Below are 17,400 nucleotides of genomic sequence, written 5' to 3'. Positions count from 1 at the left end.
TGAATGAAGTAAGTACTTTATAAGTACTTTGTGCATGGTCAGTGGCACTCTTTTTTATTGCTGTTCTAAATGTTTCCAGAGCAGAGTCTTGGCAGAGGAGAGCTGATCTTGTGGTAGCAAGCATGACATATCCCCTTAGCTAAGCAGGGTCCACCCTGATTGCATATGAATGGGAGACTAAAAATGTGAGCATTGTAAGATATTCCCTCAGAGGATGGAGCTGCTCTGGAAAGAGCAGAAGTTTTCAAGTTCCCTCCCTGGCTTCTCCCAAGACAGGGCTGAGAGAGATTCCTGCCTGAACCTTGGAGAAGCCGCTGCCAGTCTGTGAAGATAATACTGAGATAGATAGACAATCATGAGAACCACTGGGCTTGCAGGTGAACTCAGTGGTTCTCTGTAGGGGTGTGCATTTCGTTTCGGATACAAAACGTTTTGTGCCCAAAACAAGCCATTTCGGCTGTTTTGTAGCTGAAACAAAACACCCAACGCTCAAAACAGAACATTTTGTAGCCGGAACAAAATGTCCCTGTTTCGGATACAAAATGTTTTGTTGTTTCGGCTGTTTTGGAACTCCATTTTGCAATCGCGAAAAGTCTTTCTCCTTCAGTCTCCATTTGAGTTTTGACATCTGTTTGAATTTCCGGCCCTTCCAGCCTGCGGACTGTGTTCTGAATGTAGATTCTCTGGTAGCATATGAAATTTTCAACGACAAACCATGAATCTACTCTCATATGCTACCAGAGAATCTATACTTAAAACATCTCAGAAACAACAGAACCCAGTACCCCATGGGTTAGCAACCCATGGGGGTGGTTGGAACCCTATGTGCTCTACTCTGCTCTGGGTGTGCTCTACCCAGAGCAGAGTAGAGCACATAGAGCAGAGCAGAGTAGAGCACAACCCTATGTGCTCTACTCTGCTCTGAGTGCTCTACCCACTCTACTCTGCTCTGGGCCACCCCTCCCCCCCCCCCGACGTGAAGCTATACTTTTGCTGAAACCATTCTTCCCTATGGGAAAAATCTTAAACTTCAAAAATTCACCAAAAATCAGCCCTTTGCCCAATTCCTCTGAAATGTGGGTGGTAGCTTCCACCCATTGGGCACTACCACCCGCACTCACTAGTTTTGCCCCGGAGCCATTTTTTAAAATCCAAAACATTTTGGATTCAGATTTTTCAATTTTGAACAAAGAACAAAATTGGAGTGTTTCGGATTGGCTGATTTCGAACAAAGAACAAAATGGGGGTGTTTCAGATTCAGGCCAAAAACAAAACGGGGGGGTGGGATGCACAACCCTAGTTCTCTGGCAGCTAGCCCACCAAAGAAGCCCTCCCCTTAAATGGGGTTAGTGGAGCAAGTTCTCCGCTAACCCCATTTTCCCAATCGTGAGTCGCCATAGCGCAGCTCCATGCTGTAGCGACTCATGAGGAAACCCCCTCTGGGAGGCTAAAATGAGCCTCCTGGTATCAGGGGTCTCCCCAGGATCCCTCCTCCACTCACATGGGGCATCCTGGGACTTCCAAGGGCTGGGCAGCTCCCAGTCCCTGCAGCCCATACCAGCTCCATGAAGGAGCCAGTAGTTGTGTGGGTGGCCAATACGGCTCCCAGCAATGAGCGGCTGCTTGTCTGCGGGGAGAGCAGGCTAAGCCCACTCTCCCGCAGAACCCGCCCAGGCTCTACACACAGATTGTGTGCAGAGCCTCACTATATGGCAGCTTCCATTAACTATACAATCTGAAGCTGAGTTCCAATATGAGAGGGTCGCTGCCTTCATCCCAACCCATCCCCTGCTATATTGTGGACTGTGACTGAAAGAGAGTGGCCTCTGACATCCCTGCCATGTAGTTAAGGGTTGTTATCTCCACATTGCAGAGGGGGAGCTGAGAGAGAGAATTACTTAGGGCAGTCCTGCAATGTTTATTGCAGAATGGGTGTGTGGCTGAGGCAACCCTGCAATGCAACCCAGTATTGATTAGATGATAGATAGATAGATAGATAGATAGATAGATAGATAGATAGATAGATAGACTGTATTGTGTGTGTATTGCACTGGAGGTGTAGGATTCAGATATTTTACATAAACTGCTCCCCCCTATGCAGCATTCAGGGTTGTTCAATAGTGCTTTAAGATGCTACTCTGAAATATATTTGAAATGCTCTAGAGCAAGGTTTCTTAACCTTGGGCCCCCAGAGGTTGTTGGACTACAACTCCCATCATCCTCAGCCACAAAGGCCATATCTGGGGATGATGGGAGCTGTAGTCTAACAACATGTGGGGGCCCAAGGTTAAGAAACCCTGCTCCAGAGTACAGTGGGATACCCCTCTTTATGCTGTGTCTGGGAAGGGATGCACGAGGTGTTCAGCTCTATTCCCTTGCCTCCTCCCGAGGGGCATAACTATAATTGAGCGGATGGGGACCCCCAAGCTCCTAAGGGTGCCCCAGCTCCACCCCTCCCTATTTTCTTCATTTTCTTCCTTACTCTGGGGGGCCACCGGGGAGATGGGTGAACACGGGCCCCCTCTCCCCTAGCTACACCCCTGCTCATTCCCCCGTTACCCCCACCAAACCCAATCTCCTGTCCTGTGAGAATTAACTTGTCTCCCCCATCAAGCCAGAAGCTATATTTGGGATAAGGAGTGATGCCCAGCTCTGCCCCCTTATCTCCTCCTACTTCTGAACCCGTCTGGGATCTTCTGTAGGATCATCCAGAAACCTTTTGCCACCTTCTCTACAACCAAAACTGGCTTTCAGTTTCAAGGCAATTGTACACAAGGATTTCATGTAAAAAAACAGGAAATGAGGGACGTCATCATTTTGGACCTCTTGTTTGATGCCTTGGGTTGGCCCAGCTAGTTCCTGAAGAGGTTGCTGGTCTTGTTGCTCAGTGTGAGGCATCAATGCTGTGTGATGCATCAAGCTTGTAAGAAGACAAAGACTACTTGCTCAAGGTCTCTTTGAAATATCTATGTACAGTATTTATTTCTCCTAGGCGTACCTGTTGCCAATTCCATGTGCGGCAACTCTCGCGAGAGCAGCTGCCTGGGGATAGCGATGGGGATGGAGAGACAATGGTAGCAGCGGGCCAGGCCAGGTCGGCTGCCAGTAGAAGGAGGTGGCGGGCTGGCCGCTGGGAAGAGGTAGTGACGGGCCGGCCTGGCTGCCAGGAGAAGGAGGCGGTGGCGGGCCGATTTGGCCACTGGGAGAAGGAGGTGGCAGTGGGCCGGTCTGGCTGCCGAGAGAAGGAGGTGGCAGTGGGCCAGCCACCGGGAGAAGGAGGCGGCAGGCCGTCCTGGCTGCCGGGAGAAGGAGGCGGTGGCATGCTGGCCTGGCCTGGCTGCTCAGAGCAGGAGGCAGCGGCGGTCTGGCCACCGGAAGAAGGAGGCAGTGGCAGGCTGGCCTGGCCACCAGGAGAAGGAAGCGGTGGCATGCTGGCCTGGCCCGGCTGCCCAGAGCAGGAGGAGGTGGTGGGCCAGCCTGGCTGCTGGGAGAAGGAGGTGGTGGTGGGCTGGGCTGGCTGCCGGGAGAAGGAGGCGGCGGTGGCGGGCCGGCCTGGCCTGGCTGCTGCGATAAAGAGGCGGTGGTGGGCCAGCCTGGCCCAGCTTCCCAGAGGAGGAGGTGGCAGGAATTGGCGGCCAGTGGGAGGAGGTAGTAGGCCAGCTTTCGAGCCAGCCTGCCAGCCAGAAAGCACCAGACGGGGTGGGGAGAAGAAGCGGGCTGCTCCCACCAACGGGGAATTGGCAGGTGGGTGCGAGAGGCCAGCGTGCCAGCCAGCCAGAGAGTGCCATGTGGGGGCAGGGGAGAAGCAGGCTGGGGGAGGCGCAGATATCTCGTTACAGATTATTATCCCTGAAGAAGGCCTCTAAGGCTGAAATGTGTTGGGCTTCAGAAAATGTTTCACAGCACCATGAAACTTTGTCTCCTTTTTTGCTTGTCTGGTTGGGTGCTTCCTTTTCCTTCTTCTTCTGCTTTTGCATCAATACTGTTGTAGCTAGGTTGGATGGGGAAAGGAAGGGGAAGTCTAAGGGTGTGAGAGAATTGTTTAAAAATCCTCTTCTTTCTATCCTGTAGTTTTCCTTCTTTAATGTTTTTGTGGCATTTATCTTGCTTCTCCCATGAGCACTACCAATCCAAACATATAGCTTTGGTGGGGGTGGGGGTAGAGGACCCAGCCCCAACGGAATGGAGAGTTGTTGACTGAATCACTGATTTGAGTCATAGATAATAGGGATGTGCACAAATTGATTTTTTAAAATTTGATTTGTTCCCAAAACAAATCACCCCTGATTTGTTTTGTATCCAATACTACAGTATCCCTTCCAAATCACTCCAGATTTGATTTGTATTTGCTTTGATTCAATTTGGATTCAGACCGATTTGGACCACTTAAAAATGTCCTAGTGGCACCAAATTTTGGTAGTGTGTAGGTCGCCATGAGTGCCACATACCACCCAAATTTTCAAGGCACAGGGACACTTGGTTGATTTTTAATGATTTTTTTTAGTTTTTACTGATTTTGAACATTCCCACTATAGGAAACAATGAGGATTCAAAGTTGCCATATCCTAACCCTAAAACGGATCCCCAGCTTTCATTAAAAAACAAAACAAAACACTAAGCTCTAGCCCTTGTAGAAATGGAGTTATGGAGCAAAATGTGCAGTCATTATTTTTCCAGTGTTTGGATTCTTTGGTGTCTTATAACCTTTCCTCATAATGAATCCCTATGAGGATTCATTATGCGCCTTCATTTCTTCTGTTCATTCTGACTATCATTGGACAGTGCCAACTGTCAACTACAACCCCCCCCCCCACACACACACACACACAAACACACTGGGGTACTCAGTTTATTTTTTAGGTATTTTTGAAGTGTTTAGATTCTTTGGTGTATTCATTACACACCTTCATTTCTTCTCTTCATTTTGACTCCACTGCTTTGCAGGTGGGGGTGGGGAATTAGTGGCATCCCTTGTTCCAACTACCCTGCAACCCACAAACCTCTGGATACTCAGTTTATATTTTAGGAATTATTTGAGGTGTTTAGACTCTTTGGTGTGTAATGAATCCTCATAGGGATTCATTATGAGGAAAGGTTATTAGACACCAAAGAGCCTAAACACTCAAAAAAAAAAAATTCCTAGAACATAAACGGAGTAGTACCCCACTGCCTTGTGGATGGGAGGGGGGTGTAGTTGGCACATGGCAGTTGACATTTGGCACGGTTGAAAAGACAGTCAAAATGAATAGAAGAAATGAAGGTGTGTAATGAATCCTCATAGAGATTCATTGAGGTAAAGTTATTATACACCAAAGAATCCAAACACTTGAAAAATAGTGATCACATATTTTGCTACATAACTCCACTTCCACAAGGACTAGAGCTTAGATTATTTTTTAAATGAAAGCTGGGAATCTGGGGAAATTAATAGGAGGGATCTGAATCCCAAATCGATTTGAATAGAATCAGGCACACTAGAAACACACAGTAATGCACAGAGACCGCGGTACTGTGAGCAACCGCATCCACATTTCCCCCCTTTGTTAAGCAGGGTCAGCCCTGGTTTGCATGTGAACGGGAGACTACATGTGAGTTGGGATGTGCAAGCCGACTCAAGGTCAAGCCAGTTTGCACTCGAACTGGCCCGGCTTAAGGGCTCACCCTTGAGCTGGAGCAGTCCCAGTTCAGCTCGAGGTCAGTCCGGGGCTGAGCCAGTGTGGGGCCAATTTGGTTTTTTTTAAACTGCAGACTTACTGCCATTGTGGGGCTTCTGGGGGTGCTGCCGTGGCCATGGGGAGGTCTCCTGATGTTCCCTCTCCCTCATGAGCCTCCCCCCTCCCCTGGTTGTTCTCCTTTGGGGAAGTTTTTGGCCCATTTGGGCTGTTTTCGGCCCATTACTGGCCTCTCTGTGCTGGTGGTAAGCCAGTTTGGAGGCCACCATGCATGCACACTGGCCATCTGCAGGGCCAGGGTTATGACCCAGCCATACAGATGGCCAGTGCATATGTGTGGCGGCCTCTAAAATGGCCACCGCCAGCAGAAATGGGCAGAAAACAACCAGGGGGAGACCGATGGGGGGAGGGGGAACATCAGGAGATTCCTGAGGCTGCAGCAGCACCCCCCAAAGCCCCACAATGGTGGTAAGTCCACCATTTTTTGTTTGAAACATTTTCCCATCCCACCCACCCCCAGCCGGGCCCACACTGGTTCGAACAAGAGCCAGACTGGCCCCAGCTCCCGTGCACACAGAACCAGACCTAGTTCTGTTCGAGTGCAGTTCTACTCAAATTGAACTGGGTTTTCCAGTTGTGTGCACACCCCTATATGTGAGCACAGTAAGATAATGGGGCTGTTCTGGGAAGAGCACCTGCATGCTTGCATGCTGAAGGTTCCAATTCTCCTCCCAGGCATCTCCAAGATGGGGTTGAGAGAGTCTCTTGCCTACAGCCTTGGACAAGCTGCTGCCAGTCTGTGTAAACAATACTGAGCTAGAGGGACCAATGGTCTGACTCAGTATAAGGCAGCCTTGCTATGTGTTCCACATGGCACCGATTCTATGGTGCAGACTATTCAGCTTCAGCAGCGCCGAAAAGCAGGTCTAATAGCTAGTGCTAGACCTCTCCTCCTCCATGAATTTGTCTTATTCTCTTTCTTTCTTGCTAGCCAACCAAATTAAATTGGAATGTTTCTTTTTTCTTTTTTCAATGGACCTTTTGCCAGCTTGGTTCATATTTTATTTATCTGGAAGGTGTATTCCCTGATAAATAAAATAAGATTCTCTGAGGCTGAGAAAGAATCTGACTAATTACTTTTACTTTTGTGAATTGCCTAGAGCCTCTGAGTCAGGTGGTATATAAATTAATTAATTGATTAATAATGTTTTGAGATTACTTACACTTCTGACTAGTATACATAGGTATACTGCCTTTGAATATGGAGGTTCCACAAAGTCATCCTGCCATTTGCTTGCAACTAACTGTGGTTAAGAATGAAATTATCTATTTTTAAAGCAGATCATTTTGAATGGTCAGAAACGATGAGAGTCATGTTGGACAAGATTTGCTTTAGTTCCAAGAGGAAAAGGCCAACAGACAGAAGTCAAAGAGGGGAGAAGTGTGGCTTGAGGAAGAAGTTAATAGTGCTCAAGGGACAGGGCAAAAGGAGTCCAATGATACTCTATTGCTCAAGGAAAACCTGGAGTCAGCCCTGACCACCAGTCTCTGAAGACCTATTCAGACATTGAGGCTCAATTAACACAAGCCGCCTGGGCTTGGCTGCCCATGTGAAGCACTGGATTGAGCCTGATCCTGGTGCTGCCTTGGCCCCAAGCCTGGGAATTTACCCCAGGGTTTAACCTGGGTTTACGGGTGCAAATAGGCCCTTAACCCCAGGTTTGGGCCCATGTTTGTGCACAGGCTGCAGGCAGCCCACGAAGGGAACGAGCCGGAAGGGCTGGTCTCCCCACCAGCCCTCCATCCTGCCTGTGTTGTTGGTCATGTGCGTGACCTTATTGTTTGGTACAAGTGTACAATTGTACATGTATTTGTGTGAATGACTGTGCCTGTGTTTATTTTAAAAGTGAACTTGGGCATACTGTGCACTTGTGTAAGTGTTGAATATAATGTTTGGATGGAGCAAGTGTCTCCTAGATTTCTAGACTTCTTCTACAAAAATACTTCTACACTGTTATGCATCAAGATGTGCCACACAACCCAAAAACATAGCCTTGGCTCAGTGGCTCTGCTGTCTACCATAGGGGTGTGCATTCACTTTTTTCCTGTTTCGATTTGGACTGAATCTGAAACACCCCCATTTCATTTTTTGTTTGAAATCAACCCATCCGAAATACACCAATTTCATTTTCAGTCTGAATTTTTGTGATCCAAATCTGAAACATTTCAGATTTTTAAAAAGGGGCCCAGGGCAAAACTAGTGGTTGGGGATGGTAGTGCTCAATGGGTGGAAGCTACCACCCAAATTTCAGAGGAATTGGGCAAAGGGCTAATTTTTGGTGAATTTTTGAAATTTGCATGTCCTTAAGATTTTTCCTATAGGGAATAATGGAGGTTTCAGCAAAATTATAGCTTTATGTCAGGGGGAAATGGGTGGCCCAGAGCCAGGTGTTGTGGGTGGCAGTGCCCAATGGGGGCAAGGAACCTACCACAATTATTTCAAGGGAATTAGGCAAAGGGCTGATTTTTAAAGAATTAGTGAAGTTTATGCGTCTTTAAAATTCACCCCATAGGGGATAATGGAGGTTTCAGCAGCCCCATAACTCCACTTCGGGGACACTGGGGTGGCCCATAGTGAGTGGTGGTGTAGTGCACATAGGGTGCCAACCACCCCCACGAGCTGCTAACCCATAGGGTACTGGGTTTTGTTGTTTCTGAGGTGTTCTGAATGTAGATGCTCTGGTAGCCTATGAGATTTTCAATGACAAACCGTGAATCCACTCTCATCTGCTACCAGAGAATCCACACTCAGAACACCTCAGAAACAACAGAACCTTGTACCCCATGGGCTTGTGGGTATGGGGGTGGTTGGCCTATGTGCACTACACTGCCACTCACTTTGGGCCACCCCAGTGCCCACCAAGAGCAGTTATGGGGCTGATGAAACCTCCATTATTCTCTATGGGGGGAAATCTTAAAGACACATAAACTTCATTAATTCTTTAAAAATCAGACCTTCGCCCAATTCCCTTGGAATTGGATTGGTGGGCAGGCACCCAATGGGGCACTACCACCCAACCCACTCTTCTGCCCCTGAAGTCCCGTTTCTGCTCCAAATCAGCCCCAAAGACACACAAACTCCAACAATTCCTAAAAAATCAGCCCTTTGACCAATTCCTTTGTAACCTCACCACGCATTGGGGCACTACCACCCGACCCACTCTTCTGCCCCTGAAGCGCCCTTTCTGCCCTGCATCTGCCCCAAAGACATGCAGACTTCAACAGCTCCTAAAAAATCCACCCTTTGACCAATTCGTTTGTAATGACCAATTCCTACCACCCAATTCCTACCACCCAACCCACTCTTCTGTCCCTGAAGCCCCTTTTCTGCCCTGAATCTGCCCCAAAGAACATTAACAGTGCACATCATCAACAACAGCAGTGCTGTGCAAAGAACCAGGTTTCCAAAGCAGGGAATTTAACAGAATCAGACACAAATGGAACACTGTATCAAAATAATAACTCTATGGACAGATGGATTTGATACAATGTCAATAACAAGTAGCAGCCAGATAGATACAATGTGACAAGGGAAAACCAAGACCTCCCTCCAAACAGGAAAAAACCCCAAATACACAAATCAAGATTAGAGACTTGTGTGTGTGGTGTTGTGTGTGGGTGTGCATGTGTTAAAATTATAAATGAGTACTCTCACTCAGTCTTCTCAAATGCTGGGTCTCTCTGTAGTCCACTGCTGTGGGTGATAATTCTCTCAGCAGCAGGAAGAAGTATAAAACAGAGAAAACTTAAAAAATAAATTTTAAAAACCCCTCTTTCTTCCATAGTTCTTTTTCTTAAAAAAAAAAAAAATGCAGCAGAGAATAGCACAGGTAGAGGTAGCAGGCTTGCAGCAAGCAATGGTGGCAGTGCTGGACAATAGCAGCAATGCTGAGCAACTGGAAGCCATGGCAGACGATAGGGGCATCAAGGCTGAGGAATCAGGCAAGAGAGCTCTCTCTTCTCCCACACACGAGGCAGCAGAAAGGAAGTAATGGTGCCTGCACCCCCAGTAAATACCCTGGTGCAAAACCCGTCTGAAAATCCACCCCCCCTTGCTGTTCTTTGCCCTCTGCCTGGCCAATGAGGTGAATTTAAACATTAATATCCCTTAGTAGGGATTAGGAGGCAATTGCCAGCAGATCAGCCCCTGTTTTTGCTAACCAATCTGCAGGCTTGAAGGGAGGGAAATTCAAACAGATGTCAGAACTCAAAATGGAGACTGAGGAGAAAGACTTCTAGCAATCTCAAAATGGCGATCCAAAACATTTTCCGAAATACAAAACTTTCGGATCTGAAATAGAGTCATTTCATTTCAGATACAAACATATTTGGAATTGGATTCTGTGTTTCATTTTGTATACAAAACACCCAAAAATGCCATTTTCGAGTACAAAACGTTTTGTACCCGAAATGTTTCACACACCCCTAGTCTAGCATCTTTGCATTTCCTTCCATCCCCTTATCTATTTACATTCATTCTGAAGCCTGCGTTAGACTCCTATAGGTCATGTTATTTGGTGCAGGGGAGAGATGCTGGAATCCCAGACAACTTAAGTCTGATTTTTAGAGCAGTAAATTGCATGAGGAACGGAATAACTATTACAGTTTAAAAAGCAAATTATATGTTTTGCCTCAGAAATTAATTTTTGTTTTCCTCCCTTGTCTATTGATAATTATAATCTGTCAGTTTTACTCCTACGTGCGTCTGCACATTTTAAATGCAGATCTCAATGCTTGTAGCTGCTGCTAAAGAGAGAGAGGGGGAGAGAAAAAAACCCTTTCAGTTTTAAACTGTGACACATTTGCGTGGGCTTAGTAAAAAGGATCCATTTACGGAATTCAGAAAGATTTGCATTGCTTGGACAGCCTCCAGCAGAGGGCTCACCAAAATACCCTATTACAACAATTACCCTGTCAAGGGCTTAAAAATCAAAGTGCTGGTTGAAACAATGCAGCCCCATATTTTGAGCACAGGCTGCATGGATACAAACCTGGCATGCACACTGAGATAAACTATCTTTTGGGCATGGCCACAAGGGAAAGAAAAGTGGGTGTCTTAATTGCTTCATCTTAGGAGAAGCACCAGGAGCAGTTCTGACAGACTCAAGAGTCACAAAAATTCCTATCTTGCTTTCTCTTTATTCTCAGGAGATAAATATCTTCATCTGGCAGCTGACTGTACTGATACTCTGCAGCCTACTCTTATAGTATACTGCTCTGATTTAGCTGGAACATCCAAGATTTACATATCCCAAGAAAAACACCTTCTAATTGTCTCACTTTTAAAGAAGCAGCTATGCTTCCAGAGCTAGTCACACACAGCATACACATCACATTAAGTGAAAGAGGAGCATGATTGCAGCTGCTAACCATGTTCTTCAGTGCCATGTGTTCAGGGTTTTGTATGGAAGGTGCCCCATGTGCCCTTCCAGTTAAAAGCATGTAGAGCTACTCCCTGCAGGCAGGAACTACCAGGATTCACTGAATCTGTGGGTGTGGGAGTCGAACAGCCTTTCTACGTCTGAACATGGCAGGACCCACAATGTTGGATCCCAACATGACACAACAGTGTCACTCTACATTGTAATATTGTGTCAGGTTAAAAATCCAACATTCTTTCAGAACTCTCCCCTGATGGGTGCAGCTTCAGGAAAAAAAACACATCCCAGAAACTCCTGCACCACTCAAGAACCTTGAAAATAGTTTAGGAGTGTGTGTGTGTGTGTGGGGGGGAAGCCTTTTAAACTACAGTGTAACCAGAAGAAGGCGAGGCAGCTGCTGTGGTGCTCCCTCTGGAGCAAACAAGACCTCATGAAGCCTGTCTCCTATTCTCTCCTGTCAATCACAGATAAAGGAGTGGGGGAAGAGGAGGGGGCAGGGCAGGGGTCCAACAGAATTCCAAAATGACAGCATGGAGCTTCCCAACAGCTCTGACTGCCATTTTGGCCCAAATAAGCTGGTAGTCAGGGCCCCCCCAATGGGCCACAGGCCACCGTAAGAGACTGGGCTGGCACTCAGTAACTTAACCCTCCCAGTGTGGCCGGTATTGGTCCCTCCCAGCCATGCAGCCCTGGAGGTGGCTGCTTGCCCTGGCCAGAGAGGGTCTGCCTGGCCCCCACAGGATAGCAGCGTGCCATCACTTGAAGATGGTGAGTCATCGCAGGATTGGGGCCAACTCACGCAAGCTCTCAGCCTGAGTTCTCATGCAACTTGCCCCACCTGCCAAGGGTTATATAAACTAGAGCTGGCCAGTGATGAGGGACCAGTCTAGGAGAAGAGCAGTCAGGAGAAATGGCTCTATGACTCCCTTGGAGAGCTAGAGGCAGCAGTTCCCTGGGGCAGTCTGTGAAAGGAACAGGTTGCCAGACAGTGCAATAGCACTCCCTCGGTGGCCATAATTCTGAGGCTGTCTGGAACCCTCTACACAGGAGGAGGTGGGACCTTACACTGGTTTATCTTTGTCTCTGCTTCTCCCAGCTCAATGAGATTGGACAAGAGAGAGATGAAGATCTGAGAGGGGAGGGGGCTGACTGGATGAGCAATGAAGGAAAGGAAAGTCAGTCAGAGCAGCAACTGAAGTTTTCAAGGGTGGAGCTTCAATAGCAGGAGAAAACCCTGTTGGAATCTGAGTTGTGTTTCACACTTGTCAGTTGACCCTCACATACTTCCCCTATTCAGATGTTATAAGAGGAGATGTGCCAGAAGTCAAATTCTTAAATGTGCCAGAAGTCTTGCTCGGCATGTCATTCGCTCGCCCATCCCCACGTGGGTCTGTCACGCTTACAATCTTTGTCTGAAGTGCCTAACACCATGCTTACAGCCTTCATCGCTTTGAAGGTGGTAAGCGTGACTGATCCATGTGGGGGTGGATGAGTACATGAAGCACTGGAAGGGACTTCTGCTGCACTATTGGAGGCTGTACGCAAGTACAGCCTCCTCTTACAATGTCTGTCTAAGGCTGCTGAATGGAGAAATGGCCTATTCACACATTGGGGCTATTCTCACGAACAGCAAAAATCAGGCTAAGAGAGCCTAGCCCAATTTTTGCTGCTCGTGTAAACCACCGGGCTCGCAGGCGAGCCTGGTGGCTTACAAGTGGCTAGCCCGCTTTTGTAGCCCTCCCCTAAGCCTGGGTTTTTGGAGAGACCACTCCACAAACCTGGGCTTCCTGATCATGAGTAGCCGTGGCGTGGCTCTGCGCCGTGGCTACTCATGAGTAGACATCCAGAGGGGAGGCAAAAAGCCGCCTCCTGGCTCTGGGGGTCTTTTTTTCTTCCACTGTGCCGGCAATTTATTTTTTAAGTAGAAAAATATGTTTATTTTGCAAATTGGGCTGCTGAAATGAGGAGTTTAGTGGGAGTGGGGTGAAGAAACCCAAGAGTGGCTTTTGTGGTAGGAAAGGACTCTGTCTAGTCTTAGCTTGTAATTTTGTCACCTTCTTTGATTCTTGCTTTCTGTTTGTGGCACATTGGAGCCTGTGTTGGCCCTACCATTGTCCAACTGCTGATCCGCCTCTGCCCCACTCACTCATGCACAGGAATGCCCCTATTTTCACCAGTGAAATGTTGGAGGGCATATAGTTTGCCTACTTCTCAGCAGGAGGTGTATGAAGGGAAGGAGCATAACAGACAAGTCGATTCCATAGTTGCACTCATTCTTCATCTCTCAAAACTGCATTTTCCATCAGGGAAAATACACAAAGGAATGATTTTGTATTGTGGGTGTGGGTGCCACACCCAAATGACTCTAATATCAAGGATCTAATCCCGATTCCCTACAATTCAAATGCCTTTCCACTTTGTCCCCTGACGGGGCATTTTGACCTGCCAGAATGTCTTTGTGCTGGCAAGAAAATCAATACCTTTTGAGTTAATGGCTAAGATTTTCTGTACATTTTACATTTGTTTTTATTGTTCATAATTGCCTTTCTGCCAGTGGCCTGCCTGTCATGGGCTGCTCCACCACTTGATTTGTGTGTTTTTATGCTTCAGACTTGCCAGACAGTCTTAAAAACAAGAAACCCTTTCCAAGGTGGTGCTTAGTTAATTATGTAAGCCTGAGGGGAAGGCATTTGAAGTAATCAGGTGTTATAGAAGCTGGCTGCCAATCTTTTGTTAAATTGATTGCTTGTTAATGGTCAGAAGTTATTGGCTGATATTTCACTTTCCACAGAGGAATATTTAATGTGCCTTGATGATGGGGGCATCTCTTTCCCTTGCCTTTGGAAGATAAGAACTGGAAAAGGGAGAGAAATGGTTTGGAGGTTGGAGCTGATTTGTAGATTAAATTTGGGAGACACAGAGGGCCAGTTCAGATGATATCTCCAAGTCACCCCTGCCCAAATGTGATTTGGGAAGTGAGCATATCCCTTTCCCAAACGGAGGTGATAGGCTACATATCATGTCAGCCACTGTGTCCAACTGGCCTTACTCCCAAGTGAGTGTCAGTGTGCAGCCTTAAAAACGTTTTAAACATCAGTCAAAATATTCCAATGTGTTGCAACTCACCGAGGTAGTTCACATGACAGGTGGGGTTGGGGAGAGCTGGAGGGGGGAGGCAAGATCCTACCTACCTCCCCACACACAACCCCTTCTTCTCCTAAGCTCTGCCCACATGATTGGCAGTGCCCATATGACTGGCAGTGTGGCAATCCAGGGGCAAGGGGATAGCACCCAGCTGCCAGGAATCCCATAATGCACTGCAGGAACAGTATGGTGCATTGGGACATTTCCCACTGCCAGGCAGCTCCTCCCCCCACTCCACTCTATGGAAGTTATGGCTGACAGAGGAGCGCTGGGGTCGGGAGCGATCCTGGTGTTTCTCACAACCAGCCCCACCTGGGCTAGCACTGCCCTACCCAGATAGGGCTGGTTGTGGGAGAGATCTCATTGTATAGCTGTTTTCCAGCCATAGGAGTTCCCACCTGCAAATTCTCTCCACAGCCCATCTCCAGGGAAGTATGGAAAATTCATCAATACTGATCCCCGTCGCCGTCCATTGAGTAGTTAGAGGTCATGCAAGCTCATTTTCACATTACTCCTTCTCTGCCTCATCATGTATTTGTGAATACCAGGCTACTTTGTGACATCTGTAATCTAACTTTGATACAACACAGACAATAGACCATGTTCTGCAGATTGTGGGCAATTTACCTTGAACTGGCCATAGAAGGATAATGTTGGAGACCGTCTCTGTTTCAAATTCTTGTTGCATCCTTATTAGTGATTTGCTGGCAAACAATTATGCATCTGAAATTCTGCCCAAGGATCTCCACAGAATCACCTTAAAATATACAGGCCCCTCATAATTGAAAGGAATGTTGCAAATCTCTCTTGTCTTCTTCACCTGTTTGCAGGAGGGAAAAAGCATCCTCCTATAGATGTGCCTATCATCGGGGTGCAGGGAATAACCAAGCTGTCAGCAAGCCAGAGAAGAGAACCCAGGCAAGTCTTAAGGAACACACTCATTCATCATAAAATACTGAAGAGAGACGGCCTTCAGAGAAGCTGGGATAACCAAGCTGGATAAGCACTTTCAGAGTTTAAAATTGATTATATTCCTCTTCCCAGACAAGTATTTTTATGAGACAGAGGAAAAAATGTTTTACTTACAAACATTGCTGTTGATTTTGTTAGTGCTCAATTAATCACAAGTCTTTCCCCTTCAAAAGCAAACCAATGGATCTAGAAAGCTAGTTCTTTTCTGCCACATTAAACACGTTAGTTTAAAAAGCAAGGGAAAACCAGTCCTTGCCCTATGACTTCTTGCAGCACTGAGAAAAGCAGGGGAAGCGCTCCATGTTGTTGCATGATTTCTATATTTATTGGTCAAATAACCAATAAATATAAATAATAAATAAATAAATAACAAAGCACCATTTGCAAGTGATGTATGTTTCCATAATTAATTTGCATGGATTCAGGTCACGGTAGTGTTCCCAGGGACACTTTGATATGCCATCTTTCATAGTCAGGGATAATTTCCTGTGTTTATTTTCCAATGATTCTTTTGTTACATGGCTGCATTATAGCATGTATATAAATTATAATGAATTATAGCATGTATAAATTATAATGAATTATAGCATGTATATAAAAATTATTCATACTTTATTATTAGACTTGATGACAAAGCCAAGACCAGTTAGACATATTCAGCATCACAAAGACACATGCCTTTGGTTAGTTTCTTCCTGCTTCCTTAAGGCACTAAAAAGTAACACCACAACCATTTTAAGTGAAGGAAAACTATGGCCCTGTCTATCTGGACAGTGGCCTTTTCATATTTACAGGCTGCTAACTAGACGTTTTGGTCCCAGTTCCACTGCATTCACATAGCTCTCTCAGAACATTTGCAGTCACATCAGTCGGCTATTTGATAGGACTACATCCACTCCCTTTCCTAAACAACTATTTGCACAGTGTTCAGTTTTCAGTAGTTGAGGGTTATACATGCACAGTTCAGGCAAATGAATTATGGAAGGAACCAGTGTCCCCTGTAACAGAGATTTCCAGATATTGTGGACTACAACTTCCATAAGCCCCAGCCAAAGGTGAGGCCACTACAGCTGAGGATGCTTGGAGTTGTAGTCAACAACATCGGGGAATCTCTGGTACAGGGAACACTGGAAGGAACCATGTGAAGAGAGTTGGTTGTGCACTCTGCCTTATCCAGTTATGGATGTGCACAGAAGCCTGTTTTCAATTGGACTGGAGTAGTTGGGTAAAAAGAGAAGAAGCTGAAGACTAGGAAGGAAGCAAGAAATACTATGATTCCAGGAAATAAGCAAATTGATAAAGCCACTTGCATATTATTTGAAAGTTGAGGATTCAATTGTATGCATTGTTAAGGAGGGGAAAGTCCAATAATACATGCACTGAATGCCAACACACTTAAGCATCATACTTCTGGCTCCTTGAGTCTATAAGTAGAGTAATTATTAGCACTGACAGCTTGATAATTAAAGTGACATATTTGAGGTATGGATTAGAGAAGGCAAGTTGGCATTAAACAATATGTCATGTGAATTGAACTACTAATAGTTTATGGCTAGTGTTGAGTTTTCTAAGGTTTCTGTTGAAGACTTCCAAAGTTATTTTATGGAGCAGAGTGGGGGTGGGTCCCAATTTAACAGGTTGATTGGAACAAAACACTTGTAAAATTTGTTGTTGCTTTCTAAATGAATTCATTTTATGTTACATATGAGACCAGGCAAAACCTGGTGGTATTTTCACATTCAATAAAGAGCTAAATGCAACAGCTGCTTGTGTTTACTTCTTAATTTTTGTTAGCTTCCATGTTCCTTGACTGGAGGGTGAGCTTGGTTATGAAGCACATTAATATAGTGTTTTACTGTGCTTTCTTTTCTTTGACTCTACTCAAATGTGCACAGAAGCAATGTTATTACTTCTCCTTGACTAATCCTCTTCCATTCATTCTTGTCTCTCAATATATCTACAACTTCTCATAACACAAGCATCCATTTTAGCACAGTAAAACCTGATCATGTGATATCTCCTCCCTTCAAATAATCAGCCTCAACCTGTTTATCACCACTATTCCTCAGCAATGGTTCTAGTGAGATGCACACTAAATCATATATTTATAATTTATGAATAAATTGTAATCGATGAATAAATTATAATTTATTTATATGGGCATTATATGG

At 45.9% G+C, this 17,400-nt stretch overlaps 1 protein-coding gene across 2 annotated transcripts in view; it reads left to right on the top strand.

The window, feature by feature from the left end:
• Positions 1-16,993, top strand: part of AGBL4 (AGBL carboxypeptidase 4) — a 1,553,201-nt gene extending 1,536,208 nt beyond the window's left edge. For both annotated transcript variants that reach the window (XM_053245332.1, XM_053245331.1), the window contains one exon: positions 15,088-16,993. In XM_053245332.1, the coding sequence (XP_053101307.1) occupies positions 15,088-15,208 (121 nt within the window). In that variant the 3' untranslated portion in view covers positions 15,209-16,993. The remainder of the gene's footprint in view (positions 1-15,087) is intronic.
• The last annotated feature ends 407 nt before the right edge of the window (positions 16,994-17,400 follow it).

The sequence above is a fragment of the Hemicordylus capensis genome, chromosome 4 (assembly GCF_027244095.1).
Source record: "Hemicordylus capensis ecotype Gifberg chromosome 4, rHemCap1.1.pri, whole genome shotgun sequence".
In the NCBI taxonomy this organism is placed as follows: Eukaryota; Metazoa; Chordata; class Lepidosauria; order Squamata; family Cordylidae; genus Hemicordylus; species Hemicordylus capensis.
Note: the sequence above shows the minus strand (reverse complement) of the source record. Positions and strands in the feature narration are given on the sequence as shown.